This window comes from Bufo bufo, chromosome 11 (genome assembly GCF_905171765.1).
Source record: "Bufo bufo chromosome 11, aBufBuf1.1, whole genome shotgun sequence".
NCBI classification, from domain to species: Eukaryota; Metazoa; Chordata; class Amphibia; order Anura; family Bufonidae; genus Bufo; species Bufo bufo.
This window is the reverse complement of record NC_053399.1, coordinates 98,456,859-98,481,236: the sequence shown is the minus strand read 5'-3', so window position 1 is coordinate 98,481,236 and position 24,378 is coordinate 98,456,859. Positions and strand designations below refer to the sequence as shown.

At 49.2% G+C, this 24,378-nt stretch overlaps 2 protein-coding genes across 2 annotated transcripts; one reads left to right on the top strand and one right to left on the bottom strand.

Annotated features, from left to right (window-relative positions):
- The first annotated feature begins 7,936 nt into the window (after positions 1-7,936).
- On the top strand, positions 7,937-24,162 carry TMEM79 (transmembrane protein 79). Its single transcript, XM_040411719.1, has 4 exons — positions 7,937-8,044; positions 15,331-16,487; positions 18,324-18,537; positions 23,269-24,162. Exons 2-4 carry the CDS (start codon positions 15,467-15,469, stop codon positions 23,435-23,437), a joined length of 1,404 nt encoding a protein of 467 aa, XP_040267653.1. The 5' UTR covers positions 7,937-8,044; positions 15,331-15,466; the 3' UTR covers positions 23,438-24,162.
- LOC120981923 lies at positions 19,142-20,170 on the bottom strand. The gene is made up of 2 exons (XM_040411720.1): positions 20,145-20,170; positions 19,142-20,095 (listed from the first exon to the last, which is right to left on the bottom strand). The coding sequence occupies exons 1-2, from the start codon at positions 20,165-20,167 to the stop codon at positions 19,165-19,167; spliced, it is 954 nt and encodes a 317-aa protein (XP_040267654.1). The 5' UTR covers positions 20,168-20,170; the 3' UTR covers positions 19,142-19,164.
- Positions 24,163-24,378: the final 216 nt, after the last annotated feature.

The following is a 24,378-nucleotide window of genomic DNA, read 5'->3' as shown; positions in this document are numbered from 1 at the left end:
GGCGCTGTTGTACACCCTCCTCCTGTGTGGGGTGCTGTTGTACGCCCTCCTCTTGTGTGGCACTGTTGTACACCCTCCTCCTGTGTGGGGAGCTGTTGTACGCCCTCCTGTGTGGGGCGCTGTTGTACACCCTCCTCCTGTGTGGGGTGCTTTTGTACGCCCTCCTCTTGTGTGGGCCGCTGTTGTACGCCCTCCTCCTGTGTGGGGCGCTGTTGTACTCCCTCCTCCTGTGTGGGGCGCTGTTGTACTCCCTCCTCCTGTGTGGGGCGCTGTTGTACGCCCTCCTCCTGTGTGGGACACTGTTGTACACCCTCCTCCTGTGTGGGGCGCTGTTGTACGCCCTCCTCCTGTGTGGGACACTGTTGTACACCCTCCTCCTGTGTGGGGCGCTGTTGTACACCCTCCTCCTGTGTGGGGAGCTGTTGTACACCCTCCTCCTGTGTGGGGTGCTGTTGTACACCCTCCTCCTGTGTGGGGCGCTGTTGTACACCCTTCTCCTGTGTGGGGAGCTGTTGTACGCCCTTCTGTGTGGGGAGCTGTTGTACTCCCTCCTCCTGTGTGTGGCGCTGTTGTACTCCCTCCTCCTGTGTGGGGCGCTGTTGTACACCCTCCTCCTGTGTGGGGCGCTGTTGTACTCCCTCCTCCTGTGTGGGGAGCTGTTGTACACCCTCCTCCTGTGTGGGGCGCTGTTGTACACCCTCCTCCTGTGTGGGGCGCTGTTGTTCACCAACCTCCTGTGTGGGGCGCTGTTGTACGCCCTCCTCCTGTGTGGGGCGCTGTTGTACACCCTCCTCCTGTGTAGGGTGCTGTTGTACTCCCTCCTCCTGTGTGGGGAGCTGTTGTACTCCCTCCTCCTGTGTGGGGAGCTGTTGTACACCCTCCTCCTGTGTGGGGCGCTGTTGTACACCATTCTCCTGTGTGGGGCGCTGTTGTACACCATCCTCCTGTGTGGGGCGCTGTTGTACACCCTCCTCCTGTGTGCGGCGCTGTTGTACGCCCTCCTCCTGTGTGCGGCGCTGTTGTACGCCCTCCTCCTGTGTGCGGCGCTGTTGTACACCCTCCTCCTGTGTGGGGCGCTGTTGTACGCCCTCCTCCTGTGTGGGGCGCTGTTGTACGCCCTCCTCCTGTGTGGGGAGCTGCTGTACACCCTCCTCCTGTGTGGGGCGCTGTTGTACGCCCTCCTCCTGTGTGGGGCGCTGTTGTACGCCCTCCTCCTGTGTGGGGAGCTGTTGTACACCCTCCTCCTGTGTGGGGCGCTGTTGTACACCATCCTCCTGTGTGGGGCGCTGTTGTACACCCTCCTCCTGTGTGCGGCGCTGTTGTACGTCTTTCTCCTGTGTGGGGCGCTGTTGTACACCCTCCTCCTGTGTGGGGCGCTGTTGTACTCCCTCCTCCTGTGTGGGGCGCTGTTGTACTCCCTCCTCCTGTGTGGGGAGCTGTTGTACACCCTCCTCCTGTGTGGGGCGCTGTTGTACACCCTCCTCCTGTGTGGGGAGCTGTTGTACACCCTCCTGTGTGGGGAGCTGTTGTACACCCTCCTCCTGTTTGGGGCGCTGTTGTACGCCCTCCTCCTGTGTGGGGCGCTTTTGTACGCCCTCCTCCTGTGTGGGGCGCTGTTATACTCTCTCCTCCTGTGTGGGGCGCTGTTGTACACCCTCCTCCTGTGTGGGGAGCTGTTGTACACCCTCTTGTGTGGGGAGCTGTTGTACACCCTCCTCCTGTGTCGGATGCTGTTGTACACCCTCCTCCTGTGTGGGGCGCTGTTGTACTCCCTCCTCCTGTGTGGGGCGCTGTTGTACACCCTCCTCCTGTGTGGGGAGCTGTTGTACACCCTCCTGTGTGGGGAGCTGTTGTACACCCTCCTGTGTCGGATGCTGTTGTACACCCTCCTCCTGTGTGGGGCGCTGTTGTACTCCCTCCTCCTGTGTGGGGAGCTGTTGTACATCCTCCTCCTGTGTGGGGAGCTGTTGTACACCCTCCTCCTGTGTGGGGCGCTGTTGTACATCCTCCTCCTGTGTGGGGAGCTGTTGTACACCCTCCTCCTGTGTGGGGAGCTGTTGTACACCCTCCTGTGTGGGGAGCTGTTGTACACCCTCCTGTGTCGGATGCTGTTGTACACCCTCCTCCTGTGTGGGGCGCTGTTGTACACCCTCCTCCTGTGTGGGGAGCTGTTGTACACCCTCCTGTGTGGGGAGCTGTTGTACACCCTCCTGTGTCGGATGCTGTTGTACACCCTCCTCCTGTGTGGGGCGCTGTTGTACTCCCTCCTCCTGTGTGGGGAGCTGTTGTACATCCTCCTCCTGTGTGGGGCGCTGTTGTACGCCCTCCTCCTGTGTCGGATGCTGTTGTACATCCTCCTCCTGTGTGGGGAGCTGTTGTACACCCTCCTCCTGTGTGGGGAGCTGTTGTACACCCTCCTCCTGTGTGGGGAGCTGTTGTACACCCTCTTGTGTGGGGAGCTGTTGTACACCCTCCTGTGTCGGATGCTGTTGTACACCCTCCTCCTGTGTGGGGCGCTGTTGTACTCCCTCCTCCTGTGTGGGGAGCTGTTGTACATCCTCCTCCTGTGTGGGGAGCTGTTGTACACCCTCCTCCTGTGTGGGGCGCTGTTGTACATCCTCCTCCTGTGTGGGGAGCTGTTGTACACCCTCCTCCTGTGTGGGGCGCTGTTGTACACCATCCTCCTGTGTGGGGCGCTGTTGTACACCCTCCTCCTGTGTGCGGCGCTGTTGTACGCCTTTCTCCTGTGTGGGGCGCTGTTGTACACCCTCCTCCTGTGTGGGGCGCTGTTGTACTCCCTCCTCCTGTGTGGGGCGCTGTTGTACTCCCTCCTCCTGTGTGGGGAGCTGTTGTACACCCTCCTCCTGTGTGGGGCGCTGTTGTACTCCCTCCTCCTGTGTGGGGAGCTGTTGTACACCCTCCTCCTGTGTGGGGCGCTGTTGTACACCCTCATCCTGTGTGGGGCGCTGTTGTACGCCCTCCTCCTGTGTGGGGCGCTGTTGTACTCCCTCCTCCTGTGTGGGGAGCTGTTGTACACCCTCCTCCTGTGTGGGGCGCTGTTGTACACCATCCTCCTGTGTGGGGCGCTGTTGTACACCATCCTCCTGTGTGGGGAGCTGTTGTACACCCTCCTGTGTGGGGAGCTGTTGTACATCCTCCTCCTGTGTGGGGAGCTGTTGTACGCCCTCCTCCTGTGTGCGGCGCTGTTGTACGCCCTCCTCCTGTGTGCGGCGCTGTTGTACACCCTCCTCCTGTGTGGGGAGCTGTTGTACGCCCTCCTCCTGTGTGCGGCGCTGTTGTACACCCTCCTCCTGTGTGGGGCGCTGTTGTACACCCTCCTCCTGTGTGGGGAGCTGTTGTACACCCTCCTCCTGTGTGGGGCGCTGTTGTACGCCCTCCTCCTGTGTGGGGCGCTGTTGTACTCCCTCCTCCTGTGTGGGGAGCTGTTGTACACCCTCCTCCTGTGTGGGGCGCTGTTGTACACCCTCCTCCTGTGTGGGGCGCTGTTGTACACCCTCCTCCTGTGTGGGGAGCTGTTGTACACCCTCCTGTGTGGGGAGCTGTTGTACACCCTCCTCCTGTGTGGGGCGCTTTTGTACGCCCTCCTCCTGTGTGGGGCGCTGTTGTACTCCCTCCTCCTGTGTGGGGCGCTGTTGTACACCCTCCTCCTGTGTGGGGAGCTGTTGTACACCCTCCTGTGTGGGGAGCTGTTGTACATCCTCCTCCTGTGTGGGGAGTTGTTGTACGCCCTCCTCCTGTGTGCGGCGCTGTTGTACGCCCTCCTCCTGTGTGCGGCGCTGTTGTACACCCTCCTCCTGTGTGGGGAGCTGTTGTACACCCTCCTCCTGTGTGGAGCGCTGTTGTACACCCTCCTCCTGTGTGGGGCGCTGTTGTACGCCCTCCTCCTGTGTGGGGCGCTGTTGTACTCCCTCCTCCTGTGTGGGGCGCTGTTGTACACCCTCCTCCTGTGTGGGGCGCTGTTGTACACCCTCCTCATGTGTCGGATGCTGTTGTACACCCTCCTCCTGTGTGGGGCGCTGTTGTACTCCCTCCTCCTGTGTGGGGCGCTGTTGTACATCCTCCTCCGGTGTGGGGCGCTGTTGTACACCCTCCTCCTGTGTGGGGCGCTGTTGTACACCATCCTCCTGTGTGGGGCGCTGTTGTACGCCCTCCTCCTGTGTGGGGCGCTGTTGTACACCATCCTCCTGTGTGGGGCGCTGTTGTACACCCTCCTCCTGTGTGGGGCGCTGTTGTACACCCTCCTCCTGTGTGGGGAGCTGTTGTACACCCTCCTCCAGTGTGGGGAGCTGTTGTACACCCTCCTCCTGTGTGGGGCGCTGTTGTACATCCTCCTCCTGTGTGGGGAGCTGTTGTACACCCTCCTCCTGTGTGGGGCGCTGTTGTACACCATCCTCCTGTGTGGGGCGCTGTTGTACACCCTCCTCCTGTGTGGGGCGCTGTTGTACACCCTCCTCCTGTGTGGGGCGCTGTTGTACGCCTTTCTCCTGTGTGGGGCGCTGTTGTACACCCTCCTCCTGTGTGGGGCGCTGTTGTACTCCCTCCTCCTGTGTGGGGCGCTGTTGTACACCCTCCTCCTGTGTGGGGAGCTGTTGTACACCCTCCTCCTGTGTGGGGCGCTGTTGTACATCCTCCTCCTGTGTGGGGAGCTGTTGTACACCCTCCTCCTGTGTGGGGCGCTGTTGTACACCCTCCTCCTGTGTGGGGAGCTGTTGTACACCCTCCTGTGTCGGATGCTGTTGTACACCCTCCTCTTGTGTGGGGCGCTGTTGTACGCCCTACTCCTGTGTGGGGCGCTGTTGTACTCCCTCCTCCTGTGTGGGGCGCTGTTGTACACCCTCCTCCTGTGTGGGGCGCTGTTGTACATCCTCCTCCTGTGTGGGGCGCTGTTGTACATCCTCCTCCTGTGTGGGGCGCTGTTGTACGCCCTCCTGTGTGGGGCGCTGTTGTACGCCCTCCTCCTGTGTGGGGAGCTGTTGTACGCCCTCCTCCTGTGTGGGGCGCTGTTGTACTCCCTCCTCCTGTGTGGGGCGCTGTTGTACGCCCTCCTCCTGTGTGGGGCGCTGTTGTACACCCTCCTGTGTCGGATGCTGTTGTACTCCCTCCTCCTGTGTAAAGTCGGGGTTAGGAGATGGCTGGGAAACTGACCCGTGAATCCACATGTGATGTATGGTGAAGGGGTCCCCTCGCTGCCTCCATGTGCCCTAACTGGACATACAGAAAGGGGCTTCAAAGGAAGACGGCTGTGTAGAAATATCTAGATCGCGCAGTGCAGAGTATACAGTTGTCACCCTGGTTTCCACTGACCCTGATTGGCTGATACTGTTTTGCAGAATGACATCAGGCTGCATTTGTGTTGTGTGTCAGTTTTCACTGCAGCTTTTGCATTGCGTTCATGATCCCCGGGCACATTTAATGGTATTATTTATAGGGCCAGAGCTGGCCTGTGTCAGGGGAGTCCCCACCGCTCTCACACCCTGTATCTGGGTGGAGGACGTCCAGCATCGGGAGATATCGCTATCTCTGTGGTCGCTCCAGCTGACTGCGCATGCACAGGGTTTGCTGAGATTTGTAGTTCCACTGCAGCTGGAGAGACAGAGCAACTCTCCTATAATCTGAAAGACCGGATCGCAAATAAGCGGAAGTTTCGGATTAAAGGACGGTGTCCCGATCAGAGGGGTGTGCGGTGTCAGTCGTGTCTCCTGTATTGTGTGATGGGAGAGTCACGCGTTTCCAGACCTTTCTCATCGTGATGTAGCAGATGTGAACAGGGGCTGAGACGAGGCCCATCCTTTTCCACTGGCCTCAAGCTGCCGGAGGGCGACTTTCACGTTTTTATGGTCCCGCAGCTTTTCTCCCCTCTAGGCGGAATTCTTAAAGGGGTATCCCGATCCACAGGATAGGGGATAACTATCAGATCAGTGGGGGCTCTACCTCCGGGAACCCCACAGATCACGAGAATGGGGGCCCCATACTCTCTGGAGCCCCCTGAAATGGACGGATCGGTCAGTCGTTAAAGCACCCTGCTGCTATGGGAGCGCCAAAGATAGCAGAGCGCAGCGCACCGTTATCTCCGGCACGCCCATAGAAACAAATGGAGCGGTGGCGCACTTTTCCGACTAACCACTCTGTCCATTTTAGGGGGGGCCCCTGTTCTTGTGATCCCAGCGGTAGGACCACCACCAACCTGTGAACAAGGGATAACTGAAATACCACTTAAAATTGCAGGACTCAAAATGTGTGAAGCCGCATCCAGGTGCCGCAGCTATCCTGTTCTAAAGTCACCCCATGGCCTAAAGATGGGGAAATGTTCTTAAAGGGTCCCCGCACCGTCCTAGTTCATACAGGATGCTCAATCAATAAACAAATGGCCCAGTGTTGTCACCGTACGCGTCGGGTGAAAGGATGTAGGGGATTAGTGTGTGCGGGGCCCCCACGCGGGTTAATCCCTCGCATTGAATGCACTTGTTTGCCTTTGTCATTGTGTGTGAGGACAAGGCCGCTCTACATAGGGCAGATAGGAGGGAGCGTGCCCCACCCCACGGGGGGTGGTGGGCTCCGTGCAGGCCTCCCTATAGCCACAGACATTTGATGCACCATATGTTAGGCCTACAAACTTTCCTCTGATGGTGAATGTCTGGGGAAAAATGAGTTGGACATGTTGGATTTCAGTATGTCCAACCCAAATAAGCTGCCGTCCATGCGCTTCCACTAGCTGCTGGCCAGCGCTACCTCTCCTGCCTAGCAGGGCTGGGTTCACACGTCCGTTATTTCCATCAGTGATTGTACGGTTTATACCTGATCTCTGCGGAGGCTTCATAACTGACAAATAACTGAAGTGTATGGGGGTTAGTCTTATCTCATACCCGTGCTGGTACTGTACCAGGCTGCAGACTCCGCATCGTGTGCAGGTAGCTCTCCCGTCATCTGAGGGGGTGTGTGTTATCAGTGGGGAGAGGCGTTTCTGGCAGCCGCTTATCACCCGGGGCGAGGACTGCACAAGGGGGAGGCAAAGACCGGCATAAAGAACTGGTCTTAGTAAATGTGCTGCAGTGAGCGAAAAATGTCTCTCTCCCATGGGAGCTCCCCATGGACATTAGCTTGTCGGGCGGTCCCAAAACAGAGGCCCTGGCTGTCAGCACAGTAATGGGTACAGGGTGAGGAGAAGCATGGCTGCCCACACATTAGACCCTGCTGACACATGGGAGCCGCCAGCATGCACCGTGCATGGAAGGAAGGGGCAGTGGGAGTCCAGCATGCCTGATCCTTTCCTGTTCCCTGAGGTGTCTGGCCGCAGCTTATGGGCAGTACCTGCATGCTCGTCCAAGCCAGTACTCCCATAGAGAACGGAGAGGCGGCTGCACTTGCACTGTGTGGACCCCGTTCTAGAGATGGGTGCTGGACCCACCCCTCCTAGTGATCTGCCACCAATTCCTCAGATAAGACACCTTATTTAAGTTGGTCTTGCATTTAAGACAGCCGTCCCCCCCCCCCTTGTACATGCATGCTCAGCATAGGACGTGGAGACATAGTTGCTGCCAGACATCCAACATGGCGGACGCTTCTTCCCCATACATCTGCCAGTTACGGTCAGCTCCCATCAAAATCAGCAGATTTAATGTGTATGGGGGCAGCAGGGTCGTACATGTGCCCAGAGGTCCTTCTGCCATGTGGGATAGGAATGGCACCTGGTAGTTCAGGATCCTTCTTATATTCAGAGACAGCTCGTTGTGGTGTCTGACTGCTTCAGACTGCTCTGTTATCTGCATGTATGTATAATTACAGGTCCCTGAGGTGTAAGATTAGAAAGTCTCTGAATGCTATGTCCACTCACTTACTGTTTATTTCCATCCAGGTCTGCAGGAAGAGAAGAGTTAAACCTGACGGACCGGCCCACTGCACAGACCGGCCCACTGCACAGACCGGCCCTGCCCTTTGTACACACCTCCGGCAGGTAAATAAGCCTTAAAGCGGAAGTGCTCTACTGGAGGAAGACGCTGTGGCTGTGCCAGGACTCCGCTGTGAGGTAGGTCTTATCCAGCCAGTGTCACTGGGCACTGTGGAGATACCGGTAAGAGGTGCAGGTGCCGCGGGTAGTGATCAGTCTGATCCTGTGTTTAGCCCTGAGAAAAGCGGCATCTGGTCTGAAGTGTCAGGTTGCTGCTTATCTTCAGTGAAATAGCATTGATGTCAAGAGTATGGGGTGTTACTAGAGCTGTAGTGATGCTCGCCTTGTCTCTGAAGCTTGCAGTCTAAAGGTACAGCCACATAGGAAAGGAGAGGAAATATTAAGAACAGACTTTTCTTCAAAAAACATGAACGTGTGTCCATAGCCGCCGTGTAGCCGCCGATCCCCCGGCCGCTGGGCTTCCACCATCCTATTGATGATTGGTAATGTGCGGTCAGGTCGCTGTGTCGTACCGAGATACCGGAGGTGCAGTGAGTGACTGGTAATACCAGTTTACCACAGCAGACGATGTCACAGGAAGCGTTCCTTTCATGACATCATTCATTTTACATTTTTCCCTGATGACGGGCTGGGGGCTTCTCCCCGGAAATCGTTATATGGCAGCCTAAAATCTAAGAAATCCTAATGTGCCCATCCTTTCTACATAGGGGGCCCATGCAGCTTTCCGCGGGCTCTGAGAGACATAGCACACTGTCACTTCATGTGCCTCTCCGCGCCCTTCCAAATGGAGCTTCAGTAGACTGTGGTGCAGTAGGAGATGGCTGGGAAACTGACCCGTCAGTCCACATGTGATGTATGGTGAAGTGGTCACCAGAGCTGGGGTCCCCTAACTGGACATACAGAAAGATCCAGATCGCGCAGTGCAGAGTATATTATATATAACCATGTGGGACTTCTAGTCGTTACCACTTATTAGGATTATAATTAAAGCTGCACGGTCAATTTTAGTAAGGCGTGGCGGCTTCTGCAGGGTATCGACGCCTTCGCCTGGTGCGGATTGCAGCAGCGGGAGGGTAACTTCCATGTAATCTTCTGTCTGACTCAAATGGGCCAAGAACTCCTCCAGATATTCTCCCGGTGACAGGTGGCTGTTTGTAACGTCATCCAGGATAATTCCATGTAATATGAAGATGGATATGACTATAGACGAGGCATGGGAGGGGGTGCAGAGAAGTGATCCGCAAAGAGTCGCATGTTTAAAGGGATTGTCCAGGATGTCATGTTTTCCCTAACAGGAGGGAATGCTTTAAAAAAATAAAAAAAATTACTCAGCGTTATAATCCCCTTCTGCTCCAGCGACACTGTTCTGGTGATCCTTGATCTCATGCCGTTCATACAGGCGTCACTGCTGAGGCCAGTGATTGGCTGCAACAGTCACATGGGTGTGCGGCACATGATGAGATGCAACAAGGTAAACAGAAGCTGGAGTAAAGCTGGGGGGATTAACTCCTTAATGCCCAGCGCCGTACATGTACGGTCTGGTGCAGGAGCTGCGTCCGCCCAATCCGCGGCAGGGGTCCGGCAGTCACTGATAGCCGGACCCCTGCTGTATGCACCGGCATTGGTGAAATCACAGATGTCGCCGCATTAACCCCTGCACGGCCGCGGTCAGCGCTGATCGTGGCACGTGCAGACTTCAGACGTGAGCGGGGTGGCCATCGGGTCCCCGTGCGGCTGTGACGGGGACCCCATGGCAGGGAAGGCAGCCCGATGCTTGCCTTAGGCATCGTGGCTGCCTTCCGGGAGAGCCTGTCAGATCCAGACCCCTGTATTAATAAGCCAGTGCATCACAATATACTGTAGAAGTATTGTGATGCATTGTAAAGGGGATCAGACCCCCAAAAGTTGAAGTACTAAAGTGGGGCAAAAAATAAAGTGTAAAAAAAGTTAAAAAAATAAAGTTATCATTTCTTTTTGGCAGATGATCCATAAAACATTGTCCTCAATTTTTCGGTTTACGGTACCAAATACACCTGGTTTCTTTATACTATTTCTATCGGATCTCCCAAAGAGCGTGCTTCGTAAGTCTTGTCTGTGCTCCTTGGTGATAGCGGCTAGGTCATGCATCCCTGCCAGGTGGAAGCTCTCCTTGCCTCCGACAATTAGCTGCTGGATCCAAAAGGTGGAGGAGATCCGGAGAATGGAGGAACTTACCTCGCAGCTACGAGCTAAACATAAAGCTTTCCTTGATGCTTGGACCCCATGGTTTTCCTTCCAGGAATCTCAGGAATTTCGGAACCTACTGTCCTGAGTGGCTGAACTTTTCAACCTAGTACTCTTTTGTGCTCCCCCCCCCCCCTTCCTTCTGTGTCAAGTGTTCGTATTTTACTATATGTTTGTTGGGAACACCTTCCAATATGTTTACAAGTACGTCGTTTCTTTTTTCCTGGACATTTTTGTTTATGAGGCCAGGAGTACGTTTTTGCCAATATGTCCCGGCAGGATTCCTGCTTAGACAAATCAGACCCTTTTTTAATGGGGATCTTCACCTCATATTTCAGTTGCCAGCAGGTTTTATTAAGATGACTGTAAATTGATGACTTCTCATTGTAGTGCATTATTTTTGAAGCACTTGTTGTACTCTTTCTACTCTGCTGATGCACGGTTTGTTATCCGTATATATTTAAATAAAGAATTGAAAAAAAAAATTACGTTTTACAGAAAAAAATTAAGTTTCAAGTATATAAAAAAAAAGCTTCCTTTTCCCAAAATAAAGTAAAAAAAAAAAAAAATTTAAAAATAGGGAAAAAAAGAAAAGTAGACCTATTAGGTATCGCCACATCCATATCGACCGGCTCTATAAAAATAGCACATGACCTAACCCCTCAGGTAAAAACTGGGCTAAAAATTATTTTTTTTGTCACCTTACATCACTAAAAGTGCAACACCAAGCGATCAAAAAGGCATATGTCCCCCAAAATAGTACCAATCTAACCGTCCCCTCATCCCACAAAAAATGAGCCCCTAACTAAGACAATCGCCCAAAAAAATAAAAAAAATATAGCTCTCAGACTATGGAGACACTAAAACACGATTTTTATTTTTTTCAAAAATGCTTTTATTGGGTAAAATGTTAAAAAAATAGACATATTAGGTATTGCCACGTCCGTAACGACCTGCTCTATAAAAATACCACATAACCTAACCCCTCGGGTGAACACCGTAAAAAAATTAAAAAAACGGTGTAAAAAAAGCTATTTTTTTGTCACGTTAAATCACTAAAAGTGCAACACCAAGCGATCAAAAAGGCATATGCCCCCCAAAATAGTGCCAATCAAACCGTCATCTCATCTCACAAAAATGATACCCTACCTAAGAGAATCTCAGACTCTGGACTATGGAGATACTAAAACAAGATTTTTTTCAAAAATGCTTTATTATGTAAAACTGAAACAAACAACCAAAGAAGTAGTCATATTTGGTATTGTCGCGTCCGTAACAACCTGCTCTATAAAAATACCACATGATCTAACCTGTCGGATGAACATTGTAAATAACAAAAAATAAAAATGGTGCCAAAACAGCTATTTTTTGTTATCTTTACTCACAAAAAGTGTAATATAGAGCAACCAAAAATCATATGTACCCTAAAATAGTAGCAACAAAACTGCCACCTTATCCTGTAGTTTCCAAAATGGGGTCTTTTTTTGGAGTTTCCACTCTAGGTGGGGATTCGGGGGGGTCTTCAAATGTGACATGGCAACTTAAAATTATCGCAGTGAAATAAATCTGCCTTCCAAAAACCTTATGGCGTTCCTTTCCGTGTGCCCGTACAGCAGTTTACAACCACATATGGGGTGTTTCTGTAAACTACAGAATCAGGGTAATAAATATTGAGTTTGTTTGGCTGTTAACCCTTGCTTTGTAACTGGAAAAAAATTGATTAAAATGGAAAATCTGCCAAAAAAAGTGAAATTCTTGTACATAGGAGCAGTATTATAGTAGTTATATTCTTGTACATAGGAGCAGCATTATAGTAGTTATATTCTTGTACATAGGAGCAGTATTATAGTAGTTATATTCTTGTACATAGGAGGCAGTATTATAGTAGTTATATTCTTGTACATAGGAGGCAGTATTATAGTAGTTATATTCTTGTACATAGGAGGCAGTATTATAGTAGTTATATTCTGGTACATAGGAGGCAGTATTATAGTAGTTATATTCTTGTACATAGGAGGCAGTATTATAGTAGTTATATTCTTGTACATAGGAGCAGTATTATAGTAGTTATATTCCTGTACATAGGAGCAGTATTATAGTAGTTATATTCTTGTACATAGGGGGCAGTATTATAGTAGTTATATTCTTGTACATAGGAGCAGTATTATAGTAGTTATATTCTTGTATATAGGAGGCAGTATTATAGTAGTTATATTATTGTATATAGGAGGCAGTATTATAGTAGTTATATTCTTGTACATAGGAGGCAGTATTATAGTAGTTATATCCCTGTACATAGGAGCAGTATTATAGTAGTTATATTCTTGTACATAGGAGGCAGTATTATAGTAGTTATATTGTACATAGGAGGCAGTATTATAGTAGTTATATTCTTGTACATAGGGGGCAGTATTATAGTAGTTATATTCTTGTACATAGGAGGCAGTATTATAGTAGTTATATTCTTGTACATAGGAGGCAGTATTATAGTAGTTATATTCTTGTACATAGGAGGCAGTATTATAGTAGTTATATTCTTGTACATAGGAGCAGTATTATAGTAGTTATATTCTTGTACATAGGAGCAGTATTATAGTAGTTATATTCTTGTACATAGGAGCAGTATTATAGTAGTTATATTCTTGTACATAGGAGCAGTATTATAGTAGTTATATTCTTGTACATAGGAGCAGTATTATAGTAGTTATATTCTTGTACATAGGAGCAGTATTATAGTAGTTATATTCTTGTACATAGGAGCAGTATTATAGTAGTTATATTCTTGTACATAGGAGCAGTATTATAGTAGTTATATTCCTGTACATAGGAGCAGTATTATAGTAGTTATATTCTTGTACATAAGAGCAGTATTATAGTAGTTATATTCTTGTACATAGGAGCAGTATTATAGTAGTTATATTCTTGTACATAGGAGCAGTATTATAGTAGTTATATCCTTGTACATAGGAGCAGTATTATAGTAGTTATATTCTTGTACATAGGAGCAGTATTATAGTAGTTATATTCTTGTACATAGGAGCAGTATTATAGTAGTTATATTCTTGTACATAGGAGCAGTATTATAGTAGTTATATTCTTATACATAGGAGCAGTATTATAGTAGTTATATTCTTGTACATAGGAGCAGTATTATAGCAGTTATATTCTTGTACATAGGAGCAGTATTATAGTAGTTATATTCTTGTACATAGGAGGCAGTATTATAGTACTTATATTCTTGTACATAGGAGGCAGTATTATAGTAGTTATATTCTTGTACATAGGAGGCAGTATTATAGTAGTTATATTCTTGTACATAGGAGCAGTATTATAGTAGTTATATTCTTGTACATAGGAGGCAGTATTATAGTAGTTATATTCTTGTACATAGGAGCAGTATTATAGTAGTTATATTCTTGTACATAGGAGCAGTATTATAGTAGTTATATTCTTGTACATAGGAGCAGTATTATAGTAGTTATATTCTTGTACATAGGAGCAGTATTATAGTAGTTATATTCTTGTACATAGGAGCAGTATTATAGTAGTTATATTCTTGTACATAGGAGGCAGTATTATAGTAGTTATATTCTTGTACATAGGAGCAGTATTATAGTAGTTATATTCTTGTACATAGGAGCAGTATTATAGTAGTTATATTCCTTGTACATAGGAGCAGTATTATAGTAGTTATATTCTTGTACATAGGAGCAGTATTATAGTAGTTATATTCTTGTACATAGGAGCAGTATTATAGTAGTTATATTCTTGTACATAGGAGCAGTATTATAGTAGTTATATTCTTGTACATAGGAGGCAGTATTATAGTAGTTATATTCTTGTACATAGGAGCAGTATTATAGTAGTTATATTCTTGTACATAGGAGCAGTATTATAGTAGTTATATTCTTGTACATAGGAGGCAGTATTATAGTAGTTATATTCCTGTACATAGGAGGCAGTATTATAGTAGTTATATTCCTGTACATAGTAGCAGTATTATAGTAGTTATATTCCTGTACATAGGAGCAGTATTATAGTAGTTATATTCTTGTACATAGGAGCAGTATTATAGTAGTTATATTTTTGTACATAGGAGCAGTATTATAGTAGTTATATTCTTGTATATAGGAGCAGTATTATAGCAGTTATATTCTTGTACATAGGAGCAGTATTATAGTAGTTATATTCTTGTACATAGGAGGCAGTATTATAGTAGTTATAGTCTTGTACATAGGGGCAGTATTATAGTAGTTATATTCTTGTATATAGGAGCAGTATTATAGTAGTTATATTCTTGTACATAGGAGCAGTATTATAGTAGTTATATTCTTGTACATAGGAGGCAGTATTATAGTAGTTATATTCTTGTACATAGGAGCAGTATTATAGTAGTTATATTCTTGTACATAGGAGCAGTATTATAGTAGTTATATTCCTGTACATAGGAGGCAGTATTATAGTAGTTATATTCTTGTACATAGAAGCAGTATTATAGCAGTTATATTCTTGTACATAGGAGCAGTATTATAGCAGTTATATCCCTGTACATAGGAGCAGTATTATAGGGGCTGGCCGTTGCCCTCGGAGCACCACTGTTGCTCTGCACGCTGCCTCACTCTCTTGACAAGGCTAGCCTTCTCATCTAGCCCTATTTTCTCGCGCCTGAACACAGTCAGCTCAGTGTCTTGGCACTTGTGGATCTGATGCTGCTTCCTAATCTCACTAGATCCATTGCGCCGGGGCCTCGTTAGCTCACAGATTCGGTGTAATGGTTCTGGTGAGCTCAGTAAGACGTGAGATTACAGGGTAGATGAGAGGACTCGCCCGGTCAGGTAGTGGGGGAATGTGCAGGGCACAGGAATATTGCAATAGCGATGCTCTAATTGCCTCCGACAGCCCATTGGTGCCTAAATTTGCTCATTTGCATATAAATAATAAAGTAGAAATCTCGTTAGCTATTGAACATGGAGACAAAAAAAGGTTTTAATCAGCTTGATGAGCCCAACCAGTTACCAGAGGTGAAATCTCTGCCTCTTCATGAGGTTTAATGGGAGGGATGATGACAATAACATGTAATCACTTGTTACTGTCGCTGATTTTTGATAATCAGTTGTAAACCAGCGTTTGTCATTTATGAGGCTCCACATTAATACTTTTCTTACTTATTTTGTTACCAGTTCAGCCGTTCGTGGGTTATAATATTAAGAAAACATTTTGAATTGATGCCTGTTCCAAGACATTGGAGATATTCAATGATATTCGGAAGTATGGTGTAAATGGCCTTCAAGACCCGGAGTGAACTGTAAACCAAAAATGGCGGTAAACCTTAAACCGGACTCTTCAGAGGGCAAACACATCGATCCTGTAGGCTTTCTTGCTTCACGGAAGACTCCAGAAGACAAAAAAAAGGTAAGAAGTGTCGACTTCTATGAACTGGATGTTGTAAAAAATGACTTAGAGGAGCCCAAGGCCACCAGCAATGTGAGGTGTGAAGTTACAGAAGATGAGGACAGAGAAGATCTAGAAGACAAGAAGGACATGGACAGTGCGCAGAACAATCAACCTCAAGAAAACAAAGAGTCTTCCAACTACTTTGACCAGACTCAACCATCATCACCGAAACTCTGTAGGATACAGAGTAGCCCGACATGTCCGTGCAAGGAATGTGTAGAAAATTACTTGAATCTGAGAGATACCACTGAAGAACCACTGGTTGATGAAGAGAAGAAAGATGAGACCACACCAGGTGTTGACCGTACTTCAGTAAGAAGCAGAAGGCTTTCAGATACCTCCAGACACACAGACTCCTCTGGAGATGATTTTTTGGGCACCAGGTGTGAAGATGCCCAGGTGACACTACCGTACCCTGATAAGATCGGACCACCTGAGTGTATTGCAAGGCTGAGCAATGCAGGTTTATACGACCCAAATGAAGAGCGCCCAGGGAAGACTGGAGACGAGGATAAGATTTCACAGGTGGTTATTAATACAGCATTTTTTGTTGAACACCCTGCTCTGGAGGAACAGAAGAACGTCCGGATGGTTGAGTATGATAAGGTGGACGTGGAAAAAGGAGATCCTGAGAGTGAGCCCCTAATGCGCCTCACCCGGAGATCAGTGGAGAAAGATCCCGTAGATCCAGGCGTTTGTCAGTGCCACACAGCCTGCCTGAAACTTGTTGGCTCGTTTGTCCTCTCCATGATTATTTTCCCAGCCTTCCTTTTGGCGGCGTACGCATGGCTGCCATTTGATGCCCCACTCATCCCGGATGTGCCGACCAGACTGGTGTACACTCTGCGATGTTCGGCCTTTGCCTCATTCCCCATCGTACTGGGTAAGACACGATTCCTGTTGTGGTATAGGAGGTCTCCTCCACCATCTGATCTTTACTATTTTCTTAGACCTTTGTGTCACAGGTCTTATGCGCTGTGAGGTTGTGAATACTTTGTGTTGTTTGGAAGGGCTGTATTACACCGACAGACCAATTATCGGTCGGATGGTCCGTTACACACACCAGATCTTTTGTTGTACACATTAGTCTGATTGAACAGATATTGATCAGATAATCTGTTATTGTCATACAGCCCTAAGTTCTATAATGTCTTCTACTCCAGTGACCTCTAAGGCCACATTCACACAACAGTGAAATAAAAAAGGCTACAAAATAGGAACACTCTGTTAGTTTTTCATTGCCATTTTCTGTCCGTCTGCCCGTTTTTCATGTCCGTTTTTCGCGTTCGTGTTAATGTAGTCTAAGGCTACATGCACACGACAGTGAAAAATGGCCGTGTGACGGCCGTCTAAGTAACGTCCATCACACGGCCATTTTTAGCACCAGTGAAAGTCTATGGGGCTATTCACATGGCCTCAGAAGGGTGGGTCTAGAAATAACTGCCAATCAAATTCATTCATTAAAAACGGACACACGGACAGAAAATGGATGCACACACTGATGCAAAATGGCCATGAAAAACTGACAGTGTGTCCGTTTTTAACTGACTTTTTTTTCACTGTCGTATGCATGAGGTCTAAAGGAGCATTCACAAGTCTGCCGGTTTCTTGTCGGCTTATAGGGGTATTCCTTGGATTTTATACCGAAGGCCTATCCTCTAGATAAGCCATCAATCTCTGATCAGTGAAGGTTCCAGAGTAGCCCTGGGAATACACAGCTCCACCGCCTGTATGACTGGGGGCAGCGTTGTAGCGGTCAGCTCAGTCCATCAGTGTCATTCCAGCACCAGAGTTACAACAACAGATTGACGGGATATAAGAACCTCACCGTTCAGGTGTTCATAACCTGTCCTGAGGATAGGCCATCAATAGTAAAATCCTAAACAGCACCATTAAGGTGTCAGTGTACTGAATGTTCGGCCATTCCTGCTGAACCAAACCAAGCGTGCACGTTACTCTGAGAACAAAGGATCCAGCTTTCCCGACTCTTGATTCCTCCAACATCTGGCATTTGGTGACAGTGGGGATACCCCCGTACAGGTAACATGGTCGCCTGGTCCTGCCTGATGTTCAGTTAATGTGAAGGACCTTGGGATGTGCTGTCTGCCCCCCCCCCCCCCCCCCCCCCTTTGCAGGTCAATCTTTCTTTGTTACGCGCAAACTTTGCTGCGGATTTCACCCCTGTTCCATTGAGAGCGGTGAAATGCACAGTAAAAATCCACGGCATGCTTGTAATATCTCACCCCTTTTCCTGATACCGTGACCTGCTGCGGATAACACCTGCACAAATCCACAGGTAATCTTCCCCCACAAATCTGTATTTTTGGTAATAGGTGGAGATGTGGTCATAGTTTTAGTACATTTCCATCCCTGTCTAGTATAGAGCGGTATTATTTATGCAGGACATGTTCCGTGAGAAGAAGGTCAGGATTGTGTAACTTCAGGCTTAGGGTACACAGATCTCTGCAAGCCCTATTGAGATGAATGGGAAAGCCACAGGCATTTGTGCAGCAAATCTTCCTTCTGTGAACTGAGGGCGGCTCCAGCCTCGGCTCGTCCGAATCCTTCTCCAGTCACTTCATGAAGGATGTAATAAAACTATTGTATAAAATGTCCTTTACTTGTATGCCGAATATTATTCAGGCCTGAGCGTAGATTATATGGGAGGCGGTTTCTGCGTGACGTCCCTAAATTATTTTGTGTTTCCCTGTCTCTCCAGGCGTTATAATCCACGGGATCTCGCGTCTCTGTGCCTCTTCCTACGATCCATTCAAACCTCGGGAGCGAGAGGTGACCATCCACAGACGCTTCGTGAAGCAGAGCACCTTCCTCTTCGTCTTGTTCTTCTTCAACCTCTCAGTGCTGGCCACTTACCTGCCCCAGAAACATCTGAAGTTTATCCCACTCCTCACCTGTCTCTTCTCCTTGTCCCAGTAAGTGCCCACCCCACACCTTTTTGCTTAACGGCATTGCACAAGATTACAAAAACATGGCAGCTTCCTTCCAGAAACCGCACCACACCTGTCCATGGGCTGTGCCTGGCGTCTTCAAGGATACGACCTGTGGATAGGTGTGGCGTTTGTTTTTGGATGAGAGCAGCCATGTTTTTGTAATCCTGGACAACTCCTTCTAAAGAAATCACATGCATGACTAATTCCCTTTTATTTCCTGGTACTAAATATGTAAATCATAACACTACAGGCCATTTGTGTCCTGTTACACACCGTAGGAAATATGTACAATACAGGAGAAAACCCCCCAAAAAATCTATAAAAACAAATGCAGTGGTGTTTTCCTGCATTGCCCACAAGGGGTGCTGTTGTACACCAGTCTAGCATGGATCTTCTTGGTCATAGCCATTGGCATGAATAAATAGCATGAATAAAGAGAGTACACAAAGCATATATGGAAATACAGCAGGAATGAACATCGGCCTCCAATATTAGTGGATGACCCCAAATATAGTTTGTAGAGGCATGAAGTAAAATAGAAGAAACGTAGAACAGCTCAACTCTCACCACTCTCCCGGCCTATATACAGAAAGTGAGGGAGACTTCCATCTAGACGCAACAGGTAACCGCCGATACAGAAAGTGAGGGAGACATCCACCTGGATGCAACAGGTAACTGCCGAGACAGAAAGTGAGGGAGACCTCCAGCTGGACGCAACAGGTAACCGCCGATACAGAAAGTGAGGGAGACCTCCACCTGGATGCAACAGGTAACCGCCGATACAGAAAGTGAGGGAGACATCCACCTGGATGCAACAGGTAACCGCCGATACAGAAAGTGAGGGAGACATCCACCTGGATGCAACAGGTAACCGCCGATACAGAAAGTGAGGGAGACCTCCAGCTGGACGCAACAGGTAACCGCCGATACAGAAAGTGAGGGAGACATCCACCTGGACGCAACAGGTAACTGCCGAGACAGAAAGTGAGGGAGACCTCCAGCTGGACGCAACAGGTAACCGCCGATACAGAAAGTGAGGGAGACCTCCACCTGGATGCAACAGGTAACCGCCGATACAGAAAGTGAGGGAGACATCCACCTGGATGCAACAGGTAACCGCCGATACAGAAAGTGAGGGAGACATCCACCTGGATGCAACAGGTAACCGCCGATACAGAAAGTGAGGGAGACCTCCAGCTGGACGCAACAGGTAACCGCCGATGCAGAAAGTGAGGGAGACCTCCACCTGGATGCAACAGGTAACCGCCGATACAGAAAGTGAGGGAGACATCCACCTGGATGCAACAGGTAACCGCCGATACAGAAAGTGAGGGAGACATCCACCTGGATGCAACAGGTAACCGCCGATACAGAAAGTGAGGGAGACCTCCAGCTGGACGCAACAGGTAACCGCCGATGCAGAAAGTGAGAGAGACCTCCACCTGGACGCAACAGGTAACCGCCGATGCAGAAAGTGAGGGAGACCTCCACCTGGACGCAACAGGTAACCGCCGATGCAGAAAGTGAGAGAGACCTCCACCTGGACGCAACAGGTAACCGCCGATGCAGAAAGTGAGAGAGACCTCCACCTGGACGCAACAGGAATCCTCATGGATATCGGGATATATTGTGGATGCCTATATGCTTATATGTTGGTGGTTTAAGCGCCAGCAAATATACAGGTGTGGACATCGGGAGATGTCTCCCAAACACTTTAAATAATCCAATTTTGATGTTGGTCTAGAACCTTCTCACTATGGGACACGTCCGCCAAACACGGAGGGTGTTAGGTGCCGGCTACCATCGCTGATTGCCGTACAACATGTCATTCCTCCAGTGTAAGGGTCTCTCCCAAATCCACCTCCCAGCCATGCATATAGGCCAGCCTGGTATCAGAAAGTGGCGCGTTTACAATAGAATAAAGACGGGAGAGAATTCCCCTCGCCGTTCAAACGTTGTGTATTCTGCTGAGCCATTTACTGGGACCAGGGAAGTTTTGCTAAGGCCTCATGATTTTTGGAGGATCCACGGACATGAAGGAAAAAGTCGTTTTGGTGTCCGCCTGGCCGTGCGGAGCCAAACGGATCCGTCCTGATTTACAATGCAAGTCAATGGGGACGGATCCGTTTGACGTTGACACAATATGGTGCAATTGCAAACGGATCCTTCCCCCATTGACTTTCAATGTAAAGTCAGGAGTCCCTATTATACCATCGGATCAGAGTTTTCTCCAATCCGACGGTATATTTTAACTTGAAGCGTCCCCATCACCATGGGAACGCCTCTATGTTAGAATATACCATCGGATTTGAGTTAGAATCGTGAAAACTCATATCCGACAGTATATTCTAACACGGAGGCGTTCCCATAGTGATGGGGACGCTTCAAGTTAGAATATACTACGAACTGTGTACATGACTGCCCCCTGCTGCCTGGCAGCACCCGATCTCTTACAGGGGGCTGTGATCCGTACAATTAACCCCTCGGGTGCCGCACCTGAGGGGTTAATTGTGCGTATCATAGCCCCCTGTAAGAGATCAGGTGCTGGCAGGCAGGAGGGGGCACACCCTCTTCCCTCCCCAGTTTTAAATTCATTGGTGGCCAGTGCGGCCCCCCCTCCCTCCCCTGTATTACTGTACATTCATTGGTGGCCAGTGGGCCCCCCCTCCCTCCCCTGTATTACTGTACATTCATTGGTGGCCAGTGGGCCCCCCCTCCCTCCCCTGTATTACTGTACATTCATTGGTGGCCAGTGCGTCCCCCCCTCCCTTTCCTAATTAAAATCCCCCCCCCCCCCCCCTTATCATTGGTGACAGCGGAGAGTTCCGATCGCTACTGCAGTCCTGGTTGCCATGGTTACTTAGCAATTTTAGAAGCATTATACTTACCTTCGCTGTCTGTGACCGGCCCGGCGCTCCTCCTACTGGTAAGTGAAAGGTCTGTGCGGCGCATTGCTTATAGCACAGACCTTTCACTTACCAGTAGGAGGAGCGCCCGGCCGGTCACAGACATCGCAGGTAAGTATAATGCTTCTAAAAATTGCTAAGTAACCATGGCAACCAGTACTGCAGTAGCGTCCTGGTTGCCATGGTTACTGATCGGAGCCCCAGCGATTAAACTGGGACTCCGATCGGAACTCTCCGGTGCCACCAATGATGGGGGGGGGGGGATTTTAATTAGGAGGGGGAGGGAGGGGGGGCCGCACTGGCCACCAATGAATGTACAGTAATACAGGGGAGGGAGGGGTGGCCGCACTGGCCACCAATGAATGTAATACAGGGGAGGGAGGGAGGGGGGGTGCCCCCCCTGCCTGGCAGCACCTGATCTCTTACAGGGGGCTATGATACGCACAATTAACCCCTCAGGTGCAGCACCTTAGGGGTTAATTGTGCGGATCACAGCCCCCTGTAAGAGATCGGGTGCTGTCAGGCAGCAGGGGGCAGTCATGTACACAGTTCTTAGTATATTCTAACTTGAAGCGTCCCCATCACTATGGGAACGCCTCTGTGTTAGAATATACTGTCGGATCTGAGTTTTCACTTCGTGAAAACTCAGCTCTGAAAAAGCTTTTATGCAGGAAAAAAGCTTTTATGCCTACGGCCACGGATCACGGACGCGGATGCCAATCTTGTGTGCATCCTTTTTTTTTTTACGGACCCATTGACTTGAATGGGTCCGTGAACCGTTGTCCGTCAAAAAAATAGGACAGGTCATATTTTTTGGACGGACAGGAAACACGGATCACGGCCGCGGATGAACAACGGTGCATTTTCCGAGTTTTCAACGGACCCATTGAAAGTCAACGGGTCCGCTGAAAATCACGGAAAATGGAACAACGGCCACGGATGCACACAACAGTCGTGTGCATGAGGCCTATGTGGAAGACTTGGGTAACTCTAAAGAGTTCAGAGTTTCTGGCGTAATCTGACATGTTTCCACCAAACGTCGTTGGTGATAATCCAGGGGAGAAGACGGGCTGTCTAAATATTGGGAGCTTTGGTGGGATCGGCTTTGTAGTTTGTATATAAAGTGGACTTTCCTCCTCAATGGTAACATAAGATGGGGCTCAACTTCTCCTAGGGAAAAAAATGAACTTGTGACATAGCAGAGGCCTTGTCCAGCGCTGACACCCCGCTGATTGCTAAAACGAGGGGGTAGAGGCAATCGGCCGAGCGCTGTGCTCCTGCAATCGGCCGAGAGCTGTGCTCCTGCAATCGGCCGAGCGCTGTGCTCCTGCAGTCGGCCGAGCGCTGTGCTCCTGCAGTCGGCCGAGCGCTGTGCTCCTGCAATCGGCCGAGAGCTGTGCTCCTGCGGTCGGCCGAGAGCTGTGCTCCTGCGGTCGGCCGAGAGCTGTGCTCCTGCGGTCGGCCGAGCGCTGTGCTCCTGCGGTCGGCCGAGCGCTGTGCTCCTGCGGTCGGCCGAGCGCTGTGCTCCTGCGGTCGGCCGAGCGCTGTGCTCCTTTGTTTCTGATCAACTCTCCCCAGATCCGTGGAAAGTATGCCGCTTGCTCTGAGGAGACTTGATCAGGATTGAAGGGACGGTTGGCTTCTGCCCCTTTATTTTAGCGATCAGTGAGGGTCTCAGCAGCCGGATGTCCCCACTGAGCGTAACGTCTGTCAAGTTTCTCATAGCCTGGAAAGATGTCGGCTTTTACCTAACAAACATCTTCTGTGTTTTTGCCTGCAGCTGACTTATTTTCTCTCCATGTTGCAGGCTGATTTACTGGCTATCCTTTGCCGTTGGACGATCGTTCCGAGGTTTCGGTTACGGCCTGACCTTCCTGCCTTTGCTCAGCATGCTGATATGCAATCTCTACTACATGTTTGTCATCGAGCCGGAGAAAATGGTCTTTCTAGGAAGCAGGGTTGTACCCCAGCACTGATCACAGACCCCTAGTCAGGATGCTGTATGTAACGTTAGTATGGCTTCCTCACCTCCTGAGCCAACGGTAGGTTAGCGTAGTGAGCGATACATGGCATTACAAGCAACGACCGATCCTTGGATGAAGCCACTTCTCTACTTTTGCAGATATCATGATAATGACCCCCAATGTCTATAATTGTCTCTTTTTGTGACACGGTGGTCTCCTCCCATCGCCATAACGTGCAGGGAAGCGACTACCAGTCTAACTGACCACTATCAGGGCTTGCTGTGCATGTACGGTGGGCTATCCTTGATAGGAACAGTATACACTCTTCTGTTACGAGCAAAATGGTGCCCCCTGGTGGGCAAATGACTGTGGAAGAAAATCATTTTGGAAGTACTGAGCACAGTGTGGTGGAACGTCTGACAGAAGCCGCGCCGCGATGCGTCATGAACTGGCGGATCCTGTAATCTCCTCGTGTCCCATCATGTCTGCTCATTAGTATGCGTGACTTGCAGGCTTTGGGATTTTGGGAAGGGTATCATTACGCTAAAGAACATTGCAGGTTGCGACAACGGTTAACCCTTTGACAGCCCTATGAACGAAATGTTCTCTCTGCCAGTCTATGCAGTGGCTTCCCTAATGCCGGGGCTCCTCTGACTCTCTGCGGATCTACAGCATCAAATAGTTATTATTTATTAGAAGCCGCGACTCCAGATGTGAATAAAATGTATTAATGATCATGACTGCTCTGCGTGTAATACTAATCATGTAGTGGAAATGCTAGAGATCAGCGGTGACATCACTGAGAATGCAGCCTCTCCATCACTAGAGATCAGCGGTGACATCACTGAGAATGCAGCCTATCCATTACTAGAGATCAGCGGTGACATCACTGAGAATTCAGCCTATCCGTCACTAGAGATCAGCTGTGACATCACTGAGAATGCAGCCTGTCC

Bases quoted from the DNA above. Each gene is read 5' to 3' on its own strand.
- TMEM79 (XM_040411719.1), top strand. From the start codon at position 15,467: ATGGCGGTAAACCTTAAACCGGACTCTTCAGAGGGCAAACACATCGAT. The intron at 16,488-18,323 runs GTAAGACACGAT...CTGTCTCTCCAG, and splicing joins CTCATTCCCCATCGTACTGG to GCGTTATAATCCACGGGATC. The intron at 18,538-23,268 runs GTAAGTGCCCAC...TCCATGTTGCAG, and splicing joins TGTCTCTTCTCCTTGTCCCA to GCTGATTTACTGGCTATCCT.
- LOC120981923 (XM_040411720.1), bottom strand. From the start codon at position 20,167: ATGAGGATTCCTGTTGCGTCCAG. The intron at 20,096-20,144 runs GTGGAGGTCTCT...TGTTGCGTCCAG, and splicing joins AGGATTCCTGTTGCGTCCAG to GTGGAGGTCTCTCTCACTTT.